This window comes from Ptychodera flava, chromosome 13, assembly GCF_041260155.1.
Source record: "Ptychodera flava strain L36383 chromosome 13, AS_Pfla_20210202, whole genome shotgun sequence".
NCBI lineage: Eukaryota > Metazoa > Hemichordata > Enteropneusta > Ptychoderidae > Ptychodera > Ptychodera flava.
The window spans coordinates 41494177-41516065 of NC_091940.1; the positions used below are offsets into that span (position 1 = coordinate 41494177).

Here is a 21889-nt window from a genome sequence, read left to right on the forward strand (position 1 = left end):
GAAGTATCATTGATTTGTCAAAAATACAGTCCACCTTAGCCTGGTGTCCCCGTGATTCGTCAGTGGTACAGTCCACCTTAGCCTGGTGTCCCCGTGATTCGTCAGTGGTACAGTCCACCTAAGCCTGGTGTCGCGTGATCTGTCAGTGGTACAGTCCATCTAAGCCTACAAAACTACACTTAAGAGTGACATTTTGATGCAATCCAACAACTATTTCACATACATAATTTTTCCTCATAGTTCACTCTGATGCATAATTTTTGTGCAGCGGAAACTTGAAAGTGTGATACTTAAGTAATAAAGCATACAGTATGGTACACCGCGACATTTTGACCAGTTCACTTGAACTTTTGAGCACACGCCGCTCAGTAAGTGCACTAACATGGTACGGCAATTTGTACAGCAATTTTTAATATAAAGCAAAAAGATGCAGCCATTTCAATATAATAATGAAACCAGTTATGAATACAAGTATAGGCTGATTGAAATAAACCATTTAAAGGCACAATAGCTGAGAATTTAAGTATTTATTTTCATGATTTTATTTTCAAATCAAAGTTGGTTTGTGTATGTGCTAACTGAATAATGTGTATAGAGGTACCGCTGCTTGCTGAGTTGGACCATGTCTACATGTTTTATCAGGTTAAATAATAAACGTGCCACACTCGTAAAATGGTGCCCCCATGGAAAAGTACAAAAAATGCAGTATTTCCTGCACATACACATCGTGATCAGAAAAGGAACAAGCATGATGTCATTTACTTGAATGCACAACACATGATGGCCAACATTTTCCTGTTGTACCGGGTAATCTTTATTTTCTCTGTCCCATCATTAGTTTTTGAAAAACGATGACTTTTGAAAATACATGCCACTTTTGACATATGACAGCATTATACATTTTTTTCAGTCTTTAATGGGTCTTACTCAAAGAAAACTTGGAAAACTCCGGATATTTTGAGATCGCTTTACTACATATTTGCAGTTATTGGGGTTTAAAAAAATCTGTAACAGTCAAATCAAAGCTGTTGACATATACCATTTCTTTACTACATAAATATGACAATACATGACCTTTGCTTGTCATAACACAAGCAGTGATAGCATTGAATTTGGCGGACATTATTGTACTGTATTTTGTTTGTGTCTGTAATGACTCATCGGAAATATCTGATAACAGGGTCAACTTCAGCAGACACCAGGATGTGAGTGTCGTGATACTCAAAGCAAAGGGAACACCTAAAATGATATTTGATGACTTCCCTATGGTAACATCCCTCTAGCAACTCAAAGATGTGACTCGGTGATAAGCAGAAGATACAGGAAATATTTTGATTAAAAAATAGAAGGAGAGTATATCAATCATTCTCTTGGCAAAGATAAAACCAAACAGAGACAACATCAAGTTCCTTGAACTCTTCATATCTCTAAGCTAGAGCAGGCCTTGAAAATTACAATGAGGACATTGCTGTGTTTTTATGTAAACAGAACTACAAAAACCTTTGTAACCATTATTCTGACAAGCCTGATGCTCCTGTATGTGTTAAGTCAGTAAAAAGCAGTATTGAGCTAAAACATATACATACTGGTATATTTTCACCTGTTAGTACTTGAATTTGGGATGGTGTGTTTTGGCAGATTACAGAGCTTCCATTAGGATTTTCAAACCTGCATAAGGCTGTACGCAAATGGTGCTTTTATTTGTGTAAAATGTATCTAAAGTGTGTACAACTACATGTAAGTACCTACCAGTATAAAATAGCTGTATACGTGATATTGAAAACTAGTTCAAAAGTCAATGAATAAAGTGTTCAATAAACATCAGCAGTGACAATTTTTTTTCTTTCACGAGTTTTACAATCTTTAATACTCTTCTGTTCTATTGTCAGACAACGTATTCATTTCTTACTAATTATTTAGACTACTACTTCTGACGATGTCTTTGCTGCCTGAACTCTATCATTGCTACTCTGAAGTCAAATTCGCAAAGTTTTGGGCCTTCCATGGTTATCACCATCAGATCATTTGTGACATCTTCGCTCAGACAACTACATTTCGATGTTTTAATCCTGTTTTGGGTACTGAACTCATGTTTACGTGCGACAGATGAGACTGGAATCATGGCTGCAATTACGGCCAACTTTACAATATTTGGAAAGAGTTCATGATAATCGTTGTAAAGAAACGCGCAGACCAACCATTAAACTATTATTTCCAAGTCTGCTAAGCATTAGCTTAAATTGTTGATATTCGACAAGGAGATCTTTAGGGTAAGTACGCATTTGCACAACGGGGAAAAAACCATTTTTTTTTTAAATAACGACGAACATTAAACATGTTACATCTCTATTGGTACCACCTTGAAGGAAACAATTGACGCGACATAATTGACAGGACGTAGGACAAAATATTGCAAAATAATGAACATTTTTATCAGAAAACATTGATTTTTAGTCCTGGATAAACTACGCAATGGAGGGAAACCACGTGTGCTCATGTCTTTATTGCGGAGACTGTGTTTTTCAATGCGTACCTCAGATTACACAGACGTCCATTTACTTTGCATACTTCAGAGTAATTATGCGTGAAATACGCAGAATTTTGCGTTAACGGAAGCTCTGAGATTAAGGCAGTAAAAGCATGTTTAGAAGCTTCAGAAGCCTTTTAATTTTTGAGTCTTTGATAAAATGCAACATATTGAGGATCTTATTTCTCACTGATTTTACTCAACCTGGTGACACATGAACTTGGCAGGATAAGGGTTAAAATAACTACCAATAAAACAATATTATTATACGGCAAATGGGCTAGATCAATGCTAATCAAGTCTTCACTTGTTTTCTTCTGGAAATACTACACCAGTAGGATTTCACTAATGACTGTTTTTGAATTTGTTTTATCTACAGCTCTGTACATTACTGACCATGTTGTACAAACACATTTAAAGTTGTGTTTAATATAGTAACTATTCTACAGGAAAGTATATCCCATAATACTATGACAGCCTTGATGATCCAAGGTCATTTGGTGATGCAAGTGATTTTTGCTAATCTGTTAGGTCTGTCACATTTTCTGTCACAAGATTTGTATTACTAGTAAATGTAAGAAACTGAGACAATCATTCATTTCAAAACCAATTTAATGCAAAATGCTGTATAATAACAATGCTCTCTTATTCACATTGGGCAACAAAAACAAATACATGCACAATTTGAATTTATTTCATCTTTACTAAAATGTTCATGGAAAACACTCAATGTTTGAATATAAAATTGACAAATTTAAACCTAGAGTGATTTTACAAACAATGTGACCATTTTTACTCCTAATTATTGAATTTTCATTTGCAGTTGATTTCAATGCAACTTTGGAAATGTGACAAGTAACTTAGCTGTTTACGGTTTACCAGTACTTCCATTTCTGAATGTACTTCAAGTTTCTGCAAATACTGTTATTTGATGGTTTCATTATCAGCAGCATAAAGCAGATCAGCTACTGTCTTAATAATTACTGTACTTCTGAAATCACATCATGCATTGGACAGTTGTCAAGACATCACAACGTGCACTCCATTCTGACAACACACAGTGTTGTTTTCAAGGATTAGACACTTTTATTCACCCACTGGTATTTGAAGTAACTTCTGTAGGCTTTGCTATAAAGTACATAATCATGATTCGGGACTGAGAAAGATATTTACGTGGTATCTTAGCTTGGATCTATGTTCAAATCTCTGTTAAGAAAAAACAGCGCACCACATTACAAATATTCAAATATCCAAACTATTGCACTGAGGCAAAAGTCAATGCTGCTTACACACCTATATGTATGTACTATCACTGCCACACAATGACATCATAGTAACTATAACACTTTTCAAATAAACAGCCTGATATGGATAGCAACAACACTGAAAGCCAGTGTAAATTTGTCCTCTATTTTATAGGGCAAAATACATCATACTGTACTTGCAAAATTCAAATTCTCACACCATTAACAATCCCGAAACTTCACTGAAGTATATTTATGTAACCTTTGACAAAGAGAGCAACCTAAGTGACATTACTGCAGATTGTTGGGTGTGAACCATGAACTTGGTGAAACTGAATGATATCTCACAATGTACATCTTGTAGTCTACACTTCTTAGCTGTGAAATCATCTACTTCTAACATTCAAACCAGCCATGTTTCTCACCTGAAAGAAAACGCATAAAGGCAAGAATGAGGAATTACAAAAATATTTCCACTGAACAGCCTCTCACTCTCCAAAAGACAAACTTCCTCATGAGCCTTCTTTTCAGTCTCTCGTTCACAGCAAGATAAGATTTATAGCAAGAGAGTCCGTTATTGAAGTTATCAAGGCACAGATTTCATCTTTGAATATTATTATTCTACTTCACAATTGATACCGGTAGCCAACAATGATAATACAATGTGAATAACCATGAAATACCAAAATTCAAATTTTTGGTTTGTATTAAACGGCCAGTAGCCTTAAAATTTTGGTGCTCTTTCACTATTTTAGTTTTTAATGTTAACAACAGTTTCTTGTTCTCTCCTTAAAGAATATCAAGATACATGCTCAGAGTATTTAGCTTGTAAACTCAGTCTGTATATGTGTAGAATGTATTGATATTGTTGGCAGGTGTAGAATTCAAATGTAAACAGTAATGGTGCATTTTGCACATAGTAGAGATGCTGTGTTGATAATCTGAACAGTGGGTACTTCAATATGCTTGGGGTAGGAAAACAAAAACTTACACTTCACTTGAAAAACAATAGGGTAAACTTACTGTTTCAAATGCTGTAGTCGCATTTACACCAAAGTTTCCACTGAACTGCTCCAACTGTAAAAGATTGATAAATAAATAATTATATGCCAAGTATCACTATGCTGGGACTTATAGGTGTTCTATTCCAGGATGTAATTACAAAAGTCAAATTCCGTCACATTGTTGTGTACGATACCAGAAGATGGATCAGACACAAATTTTCAGAATTTGTTGTCTTTGTTAAGTAAGTTTGCTAATAGCCATTTTCAATCCGTATAATTGTGGTACTTGAATTTCAGTCCGAGAAGCAAAACAATTATTGAAAACTTACAGTCATTCTAAGGTGACCAACAGATGCCGCGTCTGCAAGCCTTCTGTCCAAAAATGACCATGTTTCTTCAAAGTCAAGTGAATTATCTTGAATAAGACACATTTCTGTTGTTTTATATACAACGGCTAAACTTGCTCGTTTCGTATACCAGCTGAACTGAAATTAAAATAGTGTATAAACAAATTACAATGATCAGTATACTGCCTTGACACATCTTAATTGAATTGAATAGAAAGAAGAGCTTGAAATCAATGTCATTGTTGGAAGTTCACTTGAGTAAAGCATTATATTTTTAGGTTCATCAACTGATGAAATACACTTGGCATAATTTAGTTAATTTAGTTAACTATTGTGTATCCACAGTAATCAGTACTATGACAGTGAATGCAGAATAAAGAAAAGTAAAACATTTCAACATGACACTAAAAGAGGGAAGTTACACCCAAAAACTGCAACAGTTACTATGAAGCACTTCTATAGATCTCTCCTTGGAAGCAGTTTCTGTGAAATGTAGTTCAAAGGTCCCTTTCACAATAGACACATGCATCTCTGTGATTTGAATATTCAAATTCTGCCACGTGTCTACTGACAGTCTATATTCATACTTTTCACATGAAGCCGGAGAAGGTACATTATAAATATGGTTCATCACATGAAATAAGAATTTACAATGATAGTTTCAATCATTTGCAAATTAAAGTATTTTTTAAGGCTGAATTTTTGTGTTCACAGACAAGACTTGCTGACATTGGTATATTAAAAACTGACTCTGTTGGTAGTTACTGTGTGTGAAGCAATACAATGTCAAAGCATATGAAAGTCAATGCGAAAATTATGCCATCATACCGGTATATCTGAAGTATGAGGACAAATTTGATGACAAGATATTTCTGAGTAGTTAATGATAGACTGTGGAAAACACTTTCCACCTTTGATGGGAGCCGTTAGACTTGCTCCAAGTCTGTAGGCATAAAAAAAGATCAAAACAGAACGAACTGGAGGAATAAACTTCAGCAGACTGTCGCTTTGCCAGCCAGTAACTGCTGCATGCTGCTTCATGAAAAGCCAGGTGACTGAGTACAGTGTAGGGAGCCCTCACACAATGACAATGTCAACATTACAATGGTTGAAAAACACATATTTTCGAATGGAGCCCTCTGGTGTTGGTTAAGAATTTTCTGAAGCAACAGAGTACATATACAGTATAATTCTGATGCAAGATTTTATGGACACTGAATTCAAAGAAGGTATTGTCTAGGATACTCACATCTGTAGATTTATCACCTGCATAGAACCAAATATCATCCATTAAAATACCAAGGTTCTTAAAATGTTCCGTGATGTTTTCAGGAAGAGCAGTCAATGCCATTGCCTGTGGCCAGCTATCCACATATGGAATAATCATGCGCAGTCTTGTCTCAACTGCATCTCGTATGATTGCTGTTCTACTTATTTTCCTGAAAACAAAACAGCCAAGCAAGAATGATGCACAAAGTACCTGGCAGTGGATTGCGCAGCCATGGTCATCATCACATCGATGATAATGATATGGCATCTCTTTCACAGTTCAAATCTAATTCAATGGACTTGAAATGGCAGTCTAGATATTAAACATTTTCCTAGAGTTATTCAGTAATAATAATCAAGATAACACATTTATCTAAATAATTTCAGAAAAGTTACTGAAAGTGTGTTTTTAAAACCTACATTGCTAAATTGCTAAATTAGAGATTTTCAAACTTTAAGCTTCCTCAAAAGCTTGTACTATAGTGACATACATCTGTTTTTGTGACATTATATGTATGATTGTAATTTACTGAACACAATTACTTCATGAAATTACTCAACTTTTCTGACTGTTTCAATTATGATCAGTACCAACCAATCAATCAATCACTGGATTTCTGTAGCGTCAACTTCAAAATGCAGTTGTGTTCAATGGTGCTTTACAGAGTCAGAGTTGTTCAGTATGCTCTACTAAACAGAAAAGTTTTGATGTTCTTCTTGAAAGTATCAAGAGTGGCTGGTTCACTTGTAATGGGACACTGTTCAAGGTGAAGGGAGTGGTGAGAGAGACAGCATGATTGCCATAAGTTTTTCAGTTACGCTGGGGTACATGAAGTAGAATTTTGTCATTAGATACCTGGTATCTTTCTGTTGTTTTAAGCAAGCCCTCTCAGTTTGTCTACTTTGATTTTCCCACAAGTTATCATGGCCAGGTTCTGGCAAGACTAGTGTCATCTATCTCCCAATTTCCCATTCCCCCCGCCCCTTTTTTCTGGATTATTCATGCCTTCTTGATGTGTAACATATAATTCTTGGGTAAGTAGACAATAGTGGAGTTAGGTGCACAAAACCACTTAGTATTTTGTGGTTCAAACACCAGTATTTGGTGGTCCAAACACCAGTGCTTGGTGGTCCAAACACCAGTGCTTGGTGGTCCAAACACCAGCATCAAAGAAAGTCAAGAGATCAAAACGTCCAGTTTGGCAGTAATGTAGACATTTTTTAACAGACAAGTGCATCAATATTCACAGGTCTGTTGGACTGGTGCAATGATAAATTCACTGATAGTTGAAAAAATTAGTCGACAATGACACTGTAGCTCCCATCCTGGACTACTTAGTGTTTGTTCTCTGGTCAGATATTTGAACATGTGTGAAAGGGATAAAGTGCATGAAGTGAAAATACTTAAATGTAATGTACTAGAGACAGTGAAATATGTTTAATGTATTAATTCAGAATATAAAATGGAAAAAATACAGAATTAGATATATTGAATACTGTGATACAACCATTAACTCAACAAGTCATTTACAATGACATAGTCCCCACTTGTAATAGGAGTATTAGTCTTGATGGGGCAGGAAAATGTGGTCATTAAGAAGTATCACTGGAGTGTATATGTTGAGATCTATGGGCACATAGGTCTATGTCGTTGTTCCCAATTTGAAACACATGAGGCATGTCTAAGTTATGGTTCTAAATCGGGAAAAAAGATCAGACCTCTAGCAGTATTGGCCAGCCAAGAAATACATATGCGCATCATAAATGAGGTACAAGATGTGACATCTTAAGGTCTAATATCCTATCAAAATTGGAGGGTATAGAACTTGTGGTTACTGAGATATGCATATATATGTATATATATGTATAATCAAGGTCAAAGGTCATCGACGTCACATGACATTTTGAAAAAAAAAATTATATTGCTCATTAATCCCTATATGCCAAAAAATCAGATCTCTAGCTCTATTCGCTTGCCCAGAATTAGATGTGTACATAAAATTAGATATGCGCATAATTAATGAGGTACAATATGTGGCGTCATAAGGTGTCCCATCATACCATACATGAAGGCTGTAGCACTTGTGGTGACTGAGTTATGGACAAATATGTATATTTGAGGTCAAAGGTCACCGAGGTCACGTGACATTTTGTCAAAAAAATTGTTTTGCTAAGTTATCCCTATATACCAAAAATCAGACCTCTAGCTCTATTGGCTCGCTCAAAATTAGATATGTGCATAATTAATGAGGTACAATATGTGGCGTCATAAGGTGTCCCATCATACCATACATGAAGGCTGTAGCACTTGTGGTTACTGAGTTATGGACAAATATGTATATTTGAGGTCAAAGGTCACCGAGGTCACGTGACATTTTGTCAAAAATATTGTATTGCTAAGTTATCCCTATATACCAAAAATCAGACCTCTAGCTCTATTGGCTCGCTCAAAATTAGATATGCGCATAATTAATAAGGTACAATATGTGGCGTCATAAGGTGTCCCATCATACCATACATGAAGGCTGTAGCACTTGTGGTTACTGAGTTATGAACAAATATGTATATTTGAGGTCAAAGGTCACTGAGGTCATGTAACATTTTTCCAACAAAATTGTATTGCTAAGTTATCCCTATATACCAAAAATCAGACATCTAGCTCTATTGGCTCGCTCAAATTAGATATGCGCATAATTAATGACGTAAAATATGTGGCGTCATAAGGTGTCCCATCATACCATATATGAAGGCTGTAGCACTTGTGGTTACTGAGTTATGGACAAATATGTATATTTGAGATCAAAGGTCATCAAGGTCACATGACATTTTGTCAAAATATCCGAGATATCTGTGTGAACGGATGGACTCACGGATGGACGAACAGACGGATATGACCCACTCTATAAGCCCACTGGCAGTGTTCTCCCCAGGATCAAGCAAAAGCGTAGCGGCTAATTTGCATAATCATTTGCATATCATTAATTTATATTTGCATATGGATATAAGCTTGCACATGCACCCACACATTCATATACACTCACAACAAAATGCAATGGTAACACACAAGTATGCAATTTGAACATCATGGAAACTCTTTATTACACTTAAATAAATCATCACAGTATAGTGCAATTGCAATTAAAATAGAAGATTCAAACAGTAACAGCAAGTTCAGATTGAAAGCAAGAAATGGTTTGTCTGATTGGACTTTCATTGATACATAATATTGCTAATAAAATTGTCAAAAATTGCCAACAAAGAGGAAAATTCATAAGTTTAAGCTTTACACAATTCAAATGTAATTGAGTTTTATATCATTTTTGAACGACAAACACCGCGAATAATGTTTCATCACGGGGATCAATTTCAACCAGCCGCCCCCCCCCCCCCCCCCCACCCCCCCCCCCCCCCCCCCCCCCCCCCCCCCCCGCGTTACTACCACTGCCAATGAACATCGTCGTTCGATTCTTGATTTTAAAAATACCACCAAGATGATCACAAGACATGAACTAAGTACGACTAGAATCACTCGAAAATCAGGTGTAAAATCTTTCAGAGAACGTGTCAGAGTGGAACCACACGCGACGCCCGGATCAATGTCAACACGTTATAAACACGTCGGCCAACATGGCCGCCGCCATATTGGAATTTATGCAATGTGAACTCGATCGCGATCGTGATCGTACTCGGACAAAAAAAAAAGATCATGATATCATCGTTGTAAAATCATAATCAACCTCACTAGTCAACTGCTTCTTTGTTTCTTTTGCGGTCCATTTCGTTGATCAAAGCATGGGAATGTGATCAAAGGCCCCGCTAGTGCTACACCGCCTAACTCTGTGAATACTTGTCCTCGATGTATACCGACTAAAGGTCTTTGTTGGTCGTAATAGTCGTTGTAGAATGAAAACTTGTGAACAACCCAGCCGATTCTTCTATTGTTTCAACGTTCCTCTCAACACTTACGAACAAGTTATCGGACGCCTACCATTTTACTTCGTACTTCGTGTCGGCTACATGGACGATCATCTGCCCATACTTCACACCTTCCACTCTTTCACCAGGTTGAAAGTTGCAGTGAGCGCTATTATGTAGACAATGCATGCAACAGCTGGTAGCTACGCAGAGCGCTAGCGTGTGAACTAAAGGATGGCGGGAATATTTTAAAGCGTAGCGGGGAGAATCAAAGCGTAGCGGGAGAATCAAAGCGTAGCGGGGAGAGGCGAAAGCGTAGCGGGACCGCTACGCTAAAATGGCCTGGGGAGAACACTGCACTGGACTTCATCCGTGGGGACTAAAATTGTGTCACTGCATCCTTTTTGCAATATGAATACGATGAGAAACTAAATTTTTATTTTTCGTGGCCTTATACATGGGAGTCTATAGAGATCAGCCTTACACATGGGAGTCTATGGACGTGTAAAAATATGCAAATTTCACCACGATTTGCCTAAATTTGGGAAAGGTCACTCCTATGCACTTCCATACCAAGTTTCAAATCAATCGGACTTGTGGTTTCAGAGCAGGAGATTTTTTGACCAAAAATGGGAGAAAATTACAAAAAAATTCATGAAAAATAGCAAGTCTAAGATACTGACCCAAGATGTGCACAATCATTTCATGTCAGCCCAAAGTACTTACATGCTAATTTTTCATGTAATCTGCTCAGTGGTTATTGAGTTTTTTCAATTTTGACTGTTTTTACATTTTTTCACTTAATTTGCATATTTTTGGCAATGACAACTTCATTTGAAAAAAATCTCATCTACAGCCCATCATCCATGTACACACCAAATATCAAGATGAAATGTACAGCGGTTTTGGAGTTTTTGATGTTGACGGACAGACATACAGACATACAGACATACAGACACACAGACATACAGACATACATACATACAGACATTTCCCTAGCCTATAAGAATAGCTTCCATTGCCATATATACATATGGCTATGGGAGCTAAAAATTAGTCGACAGTCAACACAGACCTAAGAACAAGCTGAGTTACTCAATCAATCGGTATACTGGTAGATCAAAAGATCCATTGCTTGAAGGCACTCTCTACGCTACCCCCTCTTACATAGAGGGCGCCCTTATATAAGCGATTGATCTTTCAGTCTACCATTGGTACTGAGGAAATCAAAATAATCAACTTACGCTGAATCTTCACTTTCTTCTCTCTCTTGCATTTCATTTGACATTTTCTTGGCCAACTCCGAGTTACAGTTTCGTACAAAATGATGGACAAGATCTCCACCTCCTCTTGGAAACATTCCGTGTGTCACACTGGGAAAACCCTCGGCTTTTGCCGCATCAATAATTGCCTTCTTACTCCAACCATGGATTGGAACAAATGACAATGCAGTGTTCAAAATTCTCTGTTCAACATCATCTTCATCCATTCTACTTCCAGGGGAAGGGTCCTGTGTCTCTTCTGATCTGCAAGGAAATTATCACAAAAACATTAGCTACATTAAAATAAACATTTTTGATGGCAACAAGTGATTTGTATTTAATGTCATTCTTAAAGACAATATCCTTAAAAATGTTTTGTTAATTTAATGCTTGGGAGTCATTCACTAATACTATCAAGAGTTTTATGAATTTTATCACTTCAAGATTACTCACTATGTTACTGATATTATCTACATACTACTCCATGCAATAATTAATTCAAAATGCACTTTAAGAATATTTTCCAAGAATACAAATTAATAATGAAAATAACATCACCTTTATTTCTAATGTGAATGTGATATTAACAGATATCAGTTGTACCCACATTCCAATACATATACACTAACAAGTGTATCTTTGAAGCAGTGTGGCCCTGTGCCTAAAGTATGTGGCTGTATACCTACCTTTGGTCATGGTTATTGCCATTATCAGCTGTACACATACATCTCTGAGAAACCAACACACATCTCCTGAGACCTAAATTGACCAATGAACATGTAATGACAAGGGTTAAGTAAAAGAGGATATGATATGCGAATAAGTGAATTTCTCACAATGGTAATTATGTAGACAAAAACTATCCTAAGATATCCATTGTTGCTTTTCCTTTCTTTTGGTCCATTCTGTCTGACAGCTTGACTACATAAATATGTCCACTGCAGAGAGGGCAGAATGATGGTTTATACACCAAGCAGTTATCCTCTGATATGGACTCTGTCAGCATGCAGTTATCCCTTGATATAGACTGCCAATCTGTCAGCATGCAGTTATCCCTTGATACGGACTGACCTGAGCACCATATGCAGTTATCCCCAGATATGGACTGATCAGACCTGATCAAAAGATTACAATTCTTATTGGATAACATTGACATTGATATCATATGCCTGTGGGCTAATGACTGGACTATCCAGCCTAAAAGTGCCTGTGGGCTATGACTGGAGTAAGTAAGGGAGCCTTCAATATAATTACCTGAGGGGGAAATTCAGGTCAAACTTATTCAGCAATGTGACCTCCCCTTACACTACTCTCTAAAATGTGACCCTCCCATCTGTCCCATGTTCTAAAATTTGACCATCTCACTACTCTGTGGTGAGACACTTTGCACTACGATAGTACGACACACACACACACACACACACACACACACACACACATATATATATATATATATATATATATATATATATATATATATATATATATATATATATATATATATATATATATATATATATATATATATATATATATAAAGTGTCAGTGCAGTTTACCAGTGGGACTGATAAATAGCAAAATATTACAATAAACCTACACTACTTTCTTATTTATGAGATCATTGAACTTTCACTGTAATACCTAAACTTTACTTTTGCTTGATATAATTAAGCAACTGTTTACCTGTTTCACACTACTGCTCATATGTACAGAAGTATAGGATAAAGCCCGAGTACGAGGGCTCTTCTGGTATATAAAGTCCAACCCAACGATAAAATGTCGAGGCCGCAGGCCGAGACATTTTATCGTAGGGTTGGACTTTATATACCAGAAGATCCCGAGTATGAGGGTTTTATCCGACTTAAAAACTATCGCCCCTAACTGATATATTTTCGTTTTCAATGTATTTACGTCAACCGTCCCCTTTGTCAATGTAACATGTTTAGGATATGAATTAAAACTTTTATTTGTGAAATAGCCTTCCAATGTAATGGAACATCCTATAAATGCCCTAGGGCACATAATATAAATGCCCTAGGGCACAGCAGATTTTGTGCTGCAGCTGGTTTCCGCTGTATTACCAAATTTGAATATTAAAACGTACCAGATGTCTACAGAATATGACATGTTCACTTTTGATTGGACAGTACTTTACTACGGCGCTGTCATTCGTTTCTGGAATTTGGTGACCAGGGCTTTACGTGTAAATAAAACACCCTGAATTGAGCACTCTGATTGGTCAATCAACAGTGGATAGTTTTTAAGAAAAAGTTATTAACCTTCAACTTTTCAAACCAAAGAGTATTGTGGGTAATTTATTGTACTGTGAGATACATGTGATTGAATTGGGAAAATACATACATGCACGTTTTAAACTTAGACAAGAAAAAGTAAAAAAAAATAAAACATTGATGAACATGTAATATCCTCATATATTAATATATATATATGAGGATGACCCTGAGCACGTGTTTACGCTCGTGTGTGAGCTGCTGGCTTTACGCAAGAGCACAACAACATTGACGTGCTATATAATCATACGCTCACGATGATAGGTAGTGTGCAAAAAAGGTAAATATAAACGCATTGAAATTCGAAAGTAGACGATTCGGCGCCTTGTTTAACAATCTTACAGTACAAGAAGGGTGGATACACTGTCCGAAACAGCATATTAAAATACATACCTGCTCTAATGAGGCCCAAAGACATGGAACCACTGATTCTCGATAATGGTTGGTACGCCATCTTCCGACCAGTTCAGCTGGCATAGAAATAGGGTCAGTTCATTTTGATGTACTGTCAGCGCCCGGCAGACGGCTGCACCCTGCTCTGGAAAGTTAGTTACAGTTCGAGACAAAGGCTTTGTATTTTATATAAGAGAAATAATTTTATATTCAACAAAACAAAACTGAGCTTATCAAACATCGATGGTATGAAGTTATTATACTACGGATGCGAATTTGGATTTCCAACCCTCAACAAATTTTGAATGGTATCAACCATTAAGGCCATTTAACTTAAGAAAAAAATAAACAAAACATAGGCGTTTTCTGAACACCTGATAAATATTATAATATTTGCAAAGAACAACATTTTTCACCTTGCTGTGACTGTGTTTGTGGCATACAAATATTTACCTCCCCTTTTGTCCTTGATACATAGTAACTCTGCCGACATAGCGGTACATAGACTAGTCGAGATGTCCACCATTACCATTCACATGCGTGATTCGAAGAGATGCACATGAAAACATAACCTTGCTAGGGGGTCATTAGTGATTAGCAAGTTGAGATCATGGCTGACACTCCCAAATAGAATTTCACTTCCGCCTCAACGAAGTTTGGATTTCCTCCTGTGAAAAGTCCTCAATGTTTTATTGTGCGAAGTGACAGCCGTGTAAAAGTTTTAGGATACCCATCAGGGTTTCAGGACAGCCGTTAAAGATGTCAACGGAGAACAGCATACCCAAGGAAGCAGCAGGCAAGTTGCACGAATAAGTTTGTTTCGATGTTTCTCACACGAAATGGTGAACGTAAAAAGTAAAACGTCAACACTCAGTCGAGCAGTTTACGTTGAAAATTTGGTAAATTTAAAATCGATTACTGGAGTCTGTTTTCATTTCAGAAAGCATACGAAATGAGCTGGGAGAGAGAGGCAAACATGTACAGTTCAAGCTCATCAAGGTCGAAACGAAACAGGAAAAATTAGAGGGTCGCATATTGGTAAGTACAAGGTCATATGATAGCGGAAATGTTGCTTGAATAAAAGCCCTTCGTTAATATTTTCTTTTGTAAACCATGGCAAAAAGGGGGAAGTTTTAAATCAGTAGCTTCTTATGTACACCATTCTACTGTGCATTGTATTTCGCTATAGGACATCCGTATCGTGGAATTCATTTGTTTGGAATGAATGTATACTAATATTATGACTATTCGTAACGTAAATAAAACAAGAGAATACACTGTAAAAGGATCTTCTTCATACAATCTGCAGAGATATTTCAATAAGCTGCTGCCGTCTATTTTATCATAGTTTCTTATGGTCTTATCCAACCACGTAGTACAACATCTTTTTACGCAGTTCTTGCATTTCACTCCTCGTGTTCTGTCAATAAAAAGATGAAACTTTAAACATTACATAAAGTTTACATGATGATGACATCATAGGTCAGCAAGTCTTTGCTTTAGTTTGATATGGTTGAAGGTCATGGTCAAAAAAAATCTTGCAGGGGAAAGTCTTGCTCAGGATAAAAAGTCCTTATATTCTTGTACCATGGTATGGGATTAGCATCATACAATATCAAAGTGATTGTGTCCCTCAGTGCATGTTGGTTAGATAATAGACCCTGGAGTTAGATGTTTTGTTTGTGCATCATACGTATATACAGGTATTCAGGGTTTTTTATGATTAATTTAATTGTATGTTCACCATGAAATGTTCACATCTATTTTTAAACATACAGTCAGGAGTCCCCGCTTCCTCTTATAATATGAGCAGGGTCTGCTGTTATCAGTGACCCAGGGCATATGTCAATTGAGCTGAGTTATACACACTAATTAAGTGCTAACATCGCATACATGTAACGAGTGTAGCTTCCACTATATTGTAATGCTGACACATTAGATTACTGTTCAGTCATGCTAGTGTCACCACTCATTACTGCAGTGATGAAATGAGAAAAATTGTATTATTTCTGTCGATTATCCATTATTTTTGTACCTGCCCTCATTTTGAGTCAACTCAACAGGAGAGAGATCTGAAATATTAATTTTTATCATGTAATTCTTGGCAAAATTCTAATCTGTCAGCCTCATTTGGGATCAGAAATGCACACCAACATGTGAGAGTACAAGTGTGTTTGTTTCCGTGATAACCATTTCACAGGAAGTTTTGTTTTGAAACTCCCAAAAAGTTGACCCCAACTATAGCAATAAAAATCACAAGTTTTAACATACAGTTTGCTTTACTCCGTAACATATCATCAGAATGTTTTACTTGTTCATGAATCATGAGGCATTTGAAATTTTAAAAATTTGTCTTGTCCTTGTGGCTTAGATCATTCACTTGTAGAGTGATGTGTAACATTACAAAGTAACAATACCAGTTTATTTCTGTCTGTGATGTAGTGGCCAAAGTGAAGATATGTGGAACTATAAACCCACACATGGGAACAAAATCATTATGTTTTGACTGAAACTCTCTGTTTACCAGTACAAAAGTTTTTATGAAGCTTTTGTAAAGAAAAACCACTGCAGAGTGTCATTGCTGGTAGTTCACTTGTAGAGTGATTTGTAACATTACAAAGTAACAATACCAGTTTATTTCTGTCTGTGATGTAGTGGCCAAAGTGAAGATATGTGGAATAATAAACCCACACATGGGAACAAAATCATTATGTTTTGACTGAAACTCTCTGTTTACCAGTACAAAAGTTTTTATGAAGCTTTTGTAAAGAAAAATCACTGCAGAGTGTCATTGCTGGTAGTTCTACATACATTAGATTTGCTTAAAAATAAGTGTTTGTTGATGTTTGTTTCATACATGGAATCACTACTTGTAAGAACTTGGAAAAGTGCAACCTAACTATCAGTAATGGCCTCGAGGGATGCACATAACTGCTTTCTATTGGAAAAACAAAAATTGCAAATACAAAGCTTTTGTTTCCAGCAACTGGCATGCCTTTCTAGAATGTATCATTAGTCACAGTCAATCACACTGATCTCATTGCAGTAGCTGTGTCTTACAGTCTTGATGGAAAATCTTAGTGAGCAGAGATGATATACAGAGATGAGAATGAAATATCCTGACATATTAAGTTAATTTCTATCCATTGAGTCTTATCATATGATTTTAGGAATCCAACTGCAGCTTTTGGTTGTGAATGCTTCTTGATGTATGTCATATATCTGCAGTAAAATTCTTGAAAATGTCATCAACGTATCATATTTTACTGATATGAGTTCCATTCCAGTAACTGCTGCACAGTAAGTGAGACTACCCACAATTCCCGTTGATTTGTTCACTCAGACATTTTTTGCTAAAGGCTTTTTCAATTTTATCAGTTTCTTAACATTTTTAATGTACAATTTAAGTTCAGGATTATTTGTTAAAACTATGTTCCAAAATTATTGATTATGTTTAAAATTCAAGAGTAAATTGAATGAGAAGTCGATGTTTGGAGGTGCTAAAAATTGCACACTTGTCAAGATAAAGTTATCAGCAACTAAGATGGTCTCATCATACCACCTGTAAGACATGCAAATTTCCTTTGTTACGAACATTAAAAAAAATCAATACCCTTTCTTTTGCCAACACAGATGAAACTTATTCCCTTAGTTTCCTTGAAAATATTGTGTATGGCTGTCAAAAATATATGTCAACAAAATTACAAAATTGCTATCTCCTCCGCGGAAAAGGGGTTGATCTTCTCATTATTCACAGTGAAAAATCAGAAAATTATGATTATCAGAACTATGTTGCCAGAATTTTGAAATATGGACCGAGTTGTTCTGTGTACAGAAGAAATTTGCTTCAGTTCAGTGAGTGATCTCCGTGTGTACAGATCATGGAGAATTGTGGGTAGCCTCACTTACTGTGTGCTGTGAGAAAACAAAAGTGAATTTTTTTTCTTCATTTGTTGTCTGTAGGTGTTGTCTGTATGCAGAGCTTTTATATTTACCTTGCCAGCAAAGTCACCACCGAAAGTAAGTCAGATAATTTTCATATTTAGATTGTTTCTGTTTAGAGGATGGCTAACCAAACCACCATGTTATGGAGATAGATGACTCTTGGGAAGATATGTCCATTTTGTGATATGTGAAAACCAGTATACACACCATCAAATAATTGTGCTGATCTGAGATACCGTTCAAACTACTGGAGATTGGTATTTTCGAATATTCTGTATTATTGCATGTCCAAGCTGTATATAATGCACAATCGGGGCAGATGAATATTCCACATTGATAAATAATCATTAGCATAAATTTCAATACCAAAACAATGTTCATTAATATAATTTGCATAAATTAATTCTAATCTGCCCCGTATCTTGCACTAATAGCCAAGCTGTCATCATCTCATTGAATAGTTGTTATCTGATTAAAATAAAATTTCAAGTCCTAACGCCACTGAGTCTTCAGATCAGTGCTTACTGGTTTCAGCACAAGTCTTCAGATCAGTGCTTACTGGTTTCAGCACAAGTCTTCAGATCAGTGCTTATTCATGCTTTATTGTTTATTCTGCGATGTTTGCAACTTTCAGGAAGTTGTGAAAAACAAATAACTTTCTTATACCCTTCTTTTCTTTTCCTCTTCTCATGTTTTCTTTCATTCACTCCCTATTTCTCTCCGTTCTTTCTTTCTTCCTTTCTACAGTTGGAGCAGGAGTTTCATTTCCTAGACATACAGTCTGTTGAAAGTACAAAGCCCCGGAAGGTAATTAATATATTTCATAGTTTTTTTATGCTAACTGAAATACACGATTTAACATTAAATGTAAAATAACCAGATGTAGTTGATCAGATTTGGATCATGGTACAAGGTCATGTCTAAAATTCCTGGGTTTTTTTGCATCTATGAAATACAGAAAACAACCGAATGAGATTAAAAAAAACTGATTCGAACACACTATGTCGGGCCTGGGCCAGCCATATTTATGTCGCATCTCAGGGATGGGTTCAGAGTCGACATGATTTGCGACTTGGCCCACATTGCAATCGTGTATGTGTGTGTGAATGGTTTATATCAGCTCTGGGCCAAATGGATACCATAACAGTTGGTCTAGAACAGAGCCAATAAGTGACTTAGAGGTCAGAGATTCAAATATGTCATGTAGTATCTTATCACAATCTTGCACCATGTCAAGAGCCATCCTAGTGCCTGAATGTGAATCTGGCAAAAGTATGTTGACATTTTTGTTGATTTAAGAACTCTTTCAAATAGCTGATATGTGTAGTTGTTGTACTTTTATTGAAATAAGTAATACCATATCAATCACCAGCACCTATCTATTCAGAGCACCGTAGATGTTGTTTTCTGCTTGTGTATGTATTTTATGTTTGTTCTTTTACCTATGTCCCTGGAATCTTCAAAAAGATCTGTAATTACACCACTATGCACTAATCTCGACAAAAATAAACTTTGTGGTACAATCATACTGATGTAGAGAAATTGTGAATACGATAAGCGTGAGAGATTTGCCCTTTACTTGATAAACCTATTTATGATATATGGCAAGAGATTACTTGTAGTTGTAAACCAAGTGTCTATCTGGTGTCCAAAGGTTCTGTCACATTTCGTACACACACTGCACTTTATATCCTTCCTTGCAAAAGCTGCTATATTTCTGGAGAAAATGTTGGAATTGGCATATTTTTAATTAGTCCCCACGGACACCGTCCGGGGGGACTTATAGTTTGGTCGTGTCCGTGCGTGTGTGCGTGGCGTGCGTCCGTCCGTGCGTGCGTCCGTCCGTCCGTTCACGCAGATATCTCAGAGATGCCCGAAGCGATTTCATTCAAACTTGGTACAAGGATTACTTCATATGTCATACAGATGCACGTCGATTTGTTTTGTGATACGATCCAATATGGCTGCCAGGGGGCCATTTTATTACGATTTTTTCATGTACAGAGCCATAATTCAGGCATATTTCAACTGATTTTATTCAAAGTTGGTACAAGGACATTGACCAATGTCATAGATATGCACGTCAATTCTTTTTGTGATACGATCCAATATGGCCGCCGTGCGGCCATTTTGTTACGATTTTTTCATGTACAGAGCCATAACTCAGGCATATCTCAACCGATTTTATTCAAACTTGGTACAAGGACATTGACCTATGTCATACATATGCACATCAATTTGTTTTGTGATACGATCCAATATGGCCGCCAGGCGGCCATTTTATTACGATTTTTTCATGTACAGAGCCATAACTCAGGCATGTTTCTACAGATTTTATTCAAAGTTGGTTCAAGGACATTGACCAATGTCATAGCTATGCACATCAATTTTTAGCTCCCATAGCCATATGTATATATGGCAATGGAAGCTATTCTTATAGGCTAGGGAAATGTCTGTATGTATGTATGTCTGTATGTCTGTGTGTCTGTATGTCTGTATGTCTGTATGTCTGTATGTCTGTCCGTCAACATCAAAAACTCCAAAACCGCTGTACATTTTCATCTTAATATTTGGTGTGTACATGGATGATGGGCTGTAGATGAGATTTCGTTCAAATGAAATTGCCATTGCCAAAAATATGCAAATTAAGTGAAAAAATGTAAAAGCAGTCAAAATTGAAAAAACTCAATAACCACTGAGCAGATTACATGAAAATTAGCATGTAAGTACTTTGGCTGACATGAAATGATTGTGCACATCTGGGGTCAGTATCTTGGACTTGCTATTTTTCATGAATTTTTTTGTAATTTTCTCCCATTTTTGGTAAAAAATCTCCTGCTCTGAAACCAAAAGTCCGATTGATTTGAAACTTGGTATGGAAGTGCATAGGAGTGACCTTTCCCAAATTTGGGCAAATCATGGTGAAATTTGCATATTTTTAGTTTACACGTCCATAGACTCCCATGTATAAGGCAGATCTCCATAGACTCCCATGTACAAGGCCACGAAAAATAAAAATTTAGTTTCTCATCGTATTCATATTGCAAAAAGGATGCAGTGACACAATTTTTAGTCCCCACAGATGAAGTCCAGTGAGCTTATAGATTGGGTCATGTTAGTCTGTTTGTCCATCCGTGAGTCCATCCGTTCACGCATATATCTCGGATATTTTGACAAAATGTCATGTGACATTGATGACCTTTGATCTCAAATATACATATTTGTCCATAACTCAGTAACCACAAGTGCTACCACCCTTCATATATGGTATGATGGGACAGCTTATGACGCCACATATTGTACCTCATTAATTATGCACATATCTAATTTTGAGCGAGCCAATAGAGCTAGAGGTCTGATTTTTGGTATATAGGGATAACTTAGCAAAACAATTTTTTTGACAAAATGTCACGTGACCTCGGTGACCTTTGACCTCAAATATACATATTTGTCCATAACTCAGTAACCACAAGTGCTACAGCCTTCATGTATGGTATGATGGGACACCTTATGACGCCACATATTGTACCTCATTAATTATGTGCATATCTAATTTTGAGCGAGCCAATAGAGCAAGAGCTCTGATTTTTAGCTCCCATAGCCATATGTATATATGGCAATGGAAGCTATTCTTATAGGCTAGGAAAATGTCTGTATGTATGTATGTCTGTATGTCTGTATGTCTGTACGTC

At 36.5% G+C, this 21889-nt stretch overlaps 2 protein-coding genes across 6 annotated transcripts in view; one reads left to right on the forward strand and one right to left on the reverse strand.

Moving 5' to 3' along the window:
• Positions 1-3121: 3121 nt before the first annotated feature.
• On the reverse strand, positions 3122-14845 carry LOC139148496 (ubiquinone biosynthesis protein COQ9, mitochondrial-like). Of its 2 annotated transcripts, XM_070719971.1 has the most exons (8): positions 14706-14845; positions 14253-14397; positions 12255-12327; positions 11551-11832; positions 6372-6561; positions 5105-5260; positions 4795-4848; positions 3122-4196 (listed from the first exon to the last, which is right to left on the reverse strand). In XM_070719971.1, exons 2-8 carry the CDS (start codon positions 14311-14313, stop codon positions 4158-4160), a joined length of 855 nt encoding a protein of 284 aa, XP_070576072.1. In that variant the 5' UTR covers positions 14314-14397; positions 14706-14845; the 3' UTR covers positions 3122-4157. The 2 variants fall into 2 exon arrangements, with proteins under 2 accessions (XP_070576072.1, XP_070576074.1); XM_070719973.1 differs by lacking the exon at positions 14706-14845 and having other exon boundaries at positions 14253-14404.
• The window catches only part of LOC139148486 (F-actin-uncapping protein LRRC16A-like), a 98081-nt gene continuing 90957 nt past the window's right edge, over positions 14766-21889 (forward strand). For 3 of the 4 annotated variants that reach the window (XM_070719958.1, XM_070719961.1, XM_070719960.1), the window contains exons 1-4: positions 14851-15052; positions 15197-15290; positions 18216-18272; positions 18945-19004. In XM_070719958.1, coding sequence (XP_070576059.1) covers positions 15012-15052; positions 15197-15290; positions 18216-18272; positions 18945-19004 — 252 coding nt within the window. In that variant the 5' untranslated portion in view covers positions 14851-15011. Of the gene's footprint in view, positions 15053-15192; positions 15291-18215; positions 18273-18944; positions 19005-21889 lie in introns of all 4 variants that reach the window. The other variant, XM_070719959.1, reaches the window with a different exon arrangement.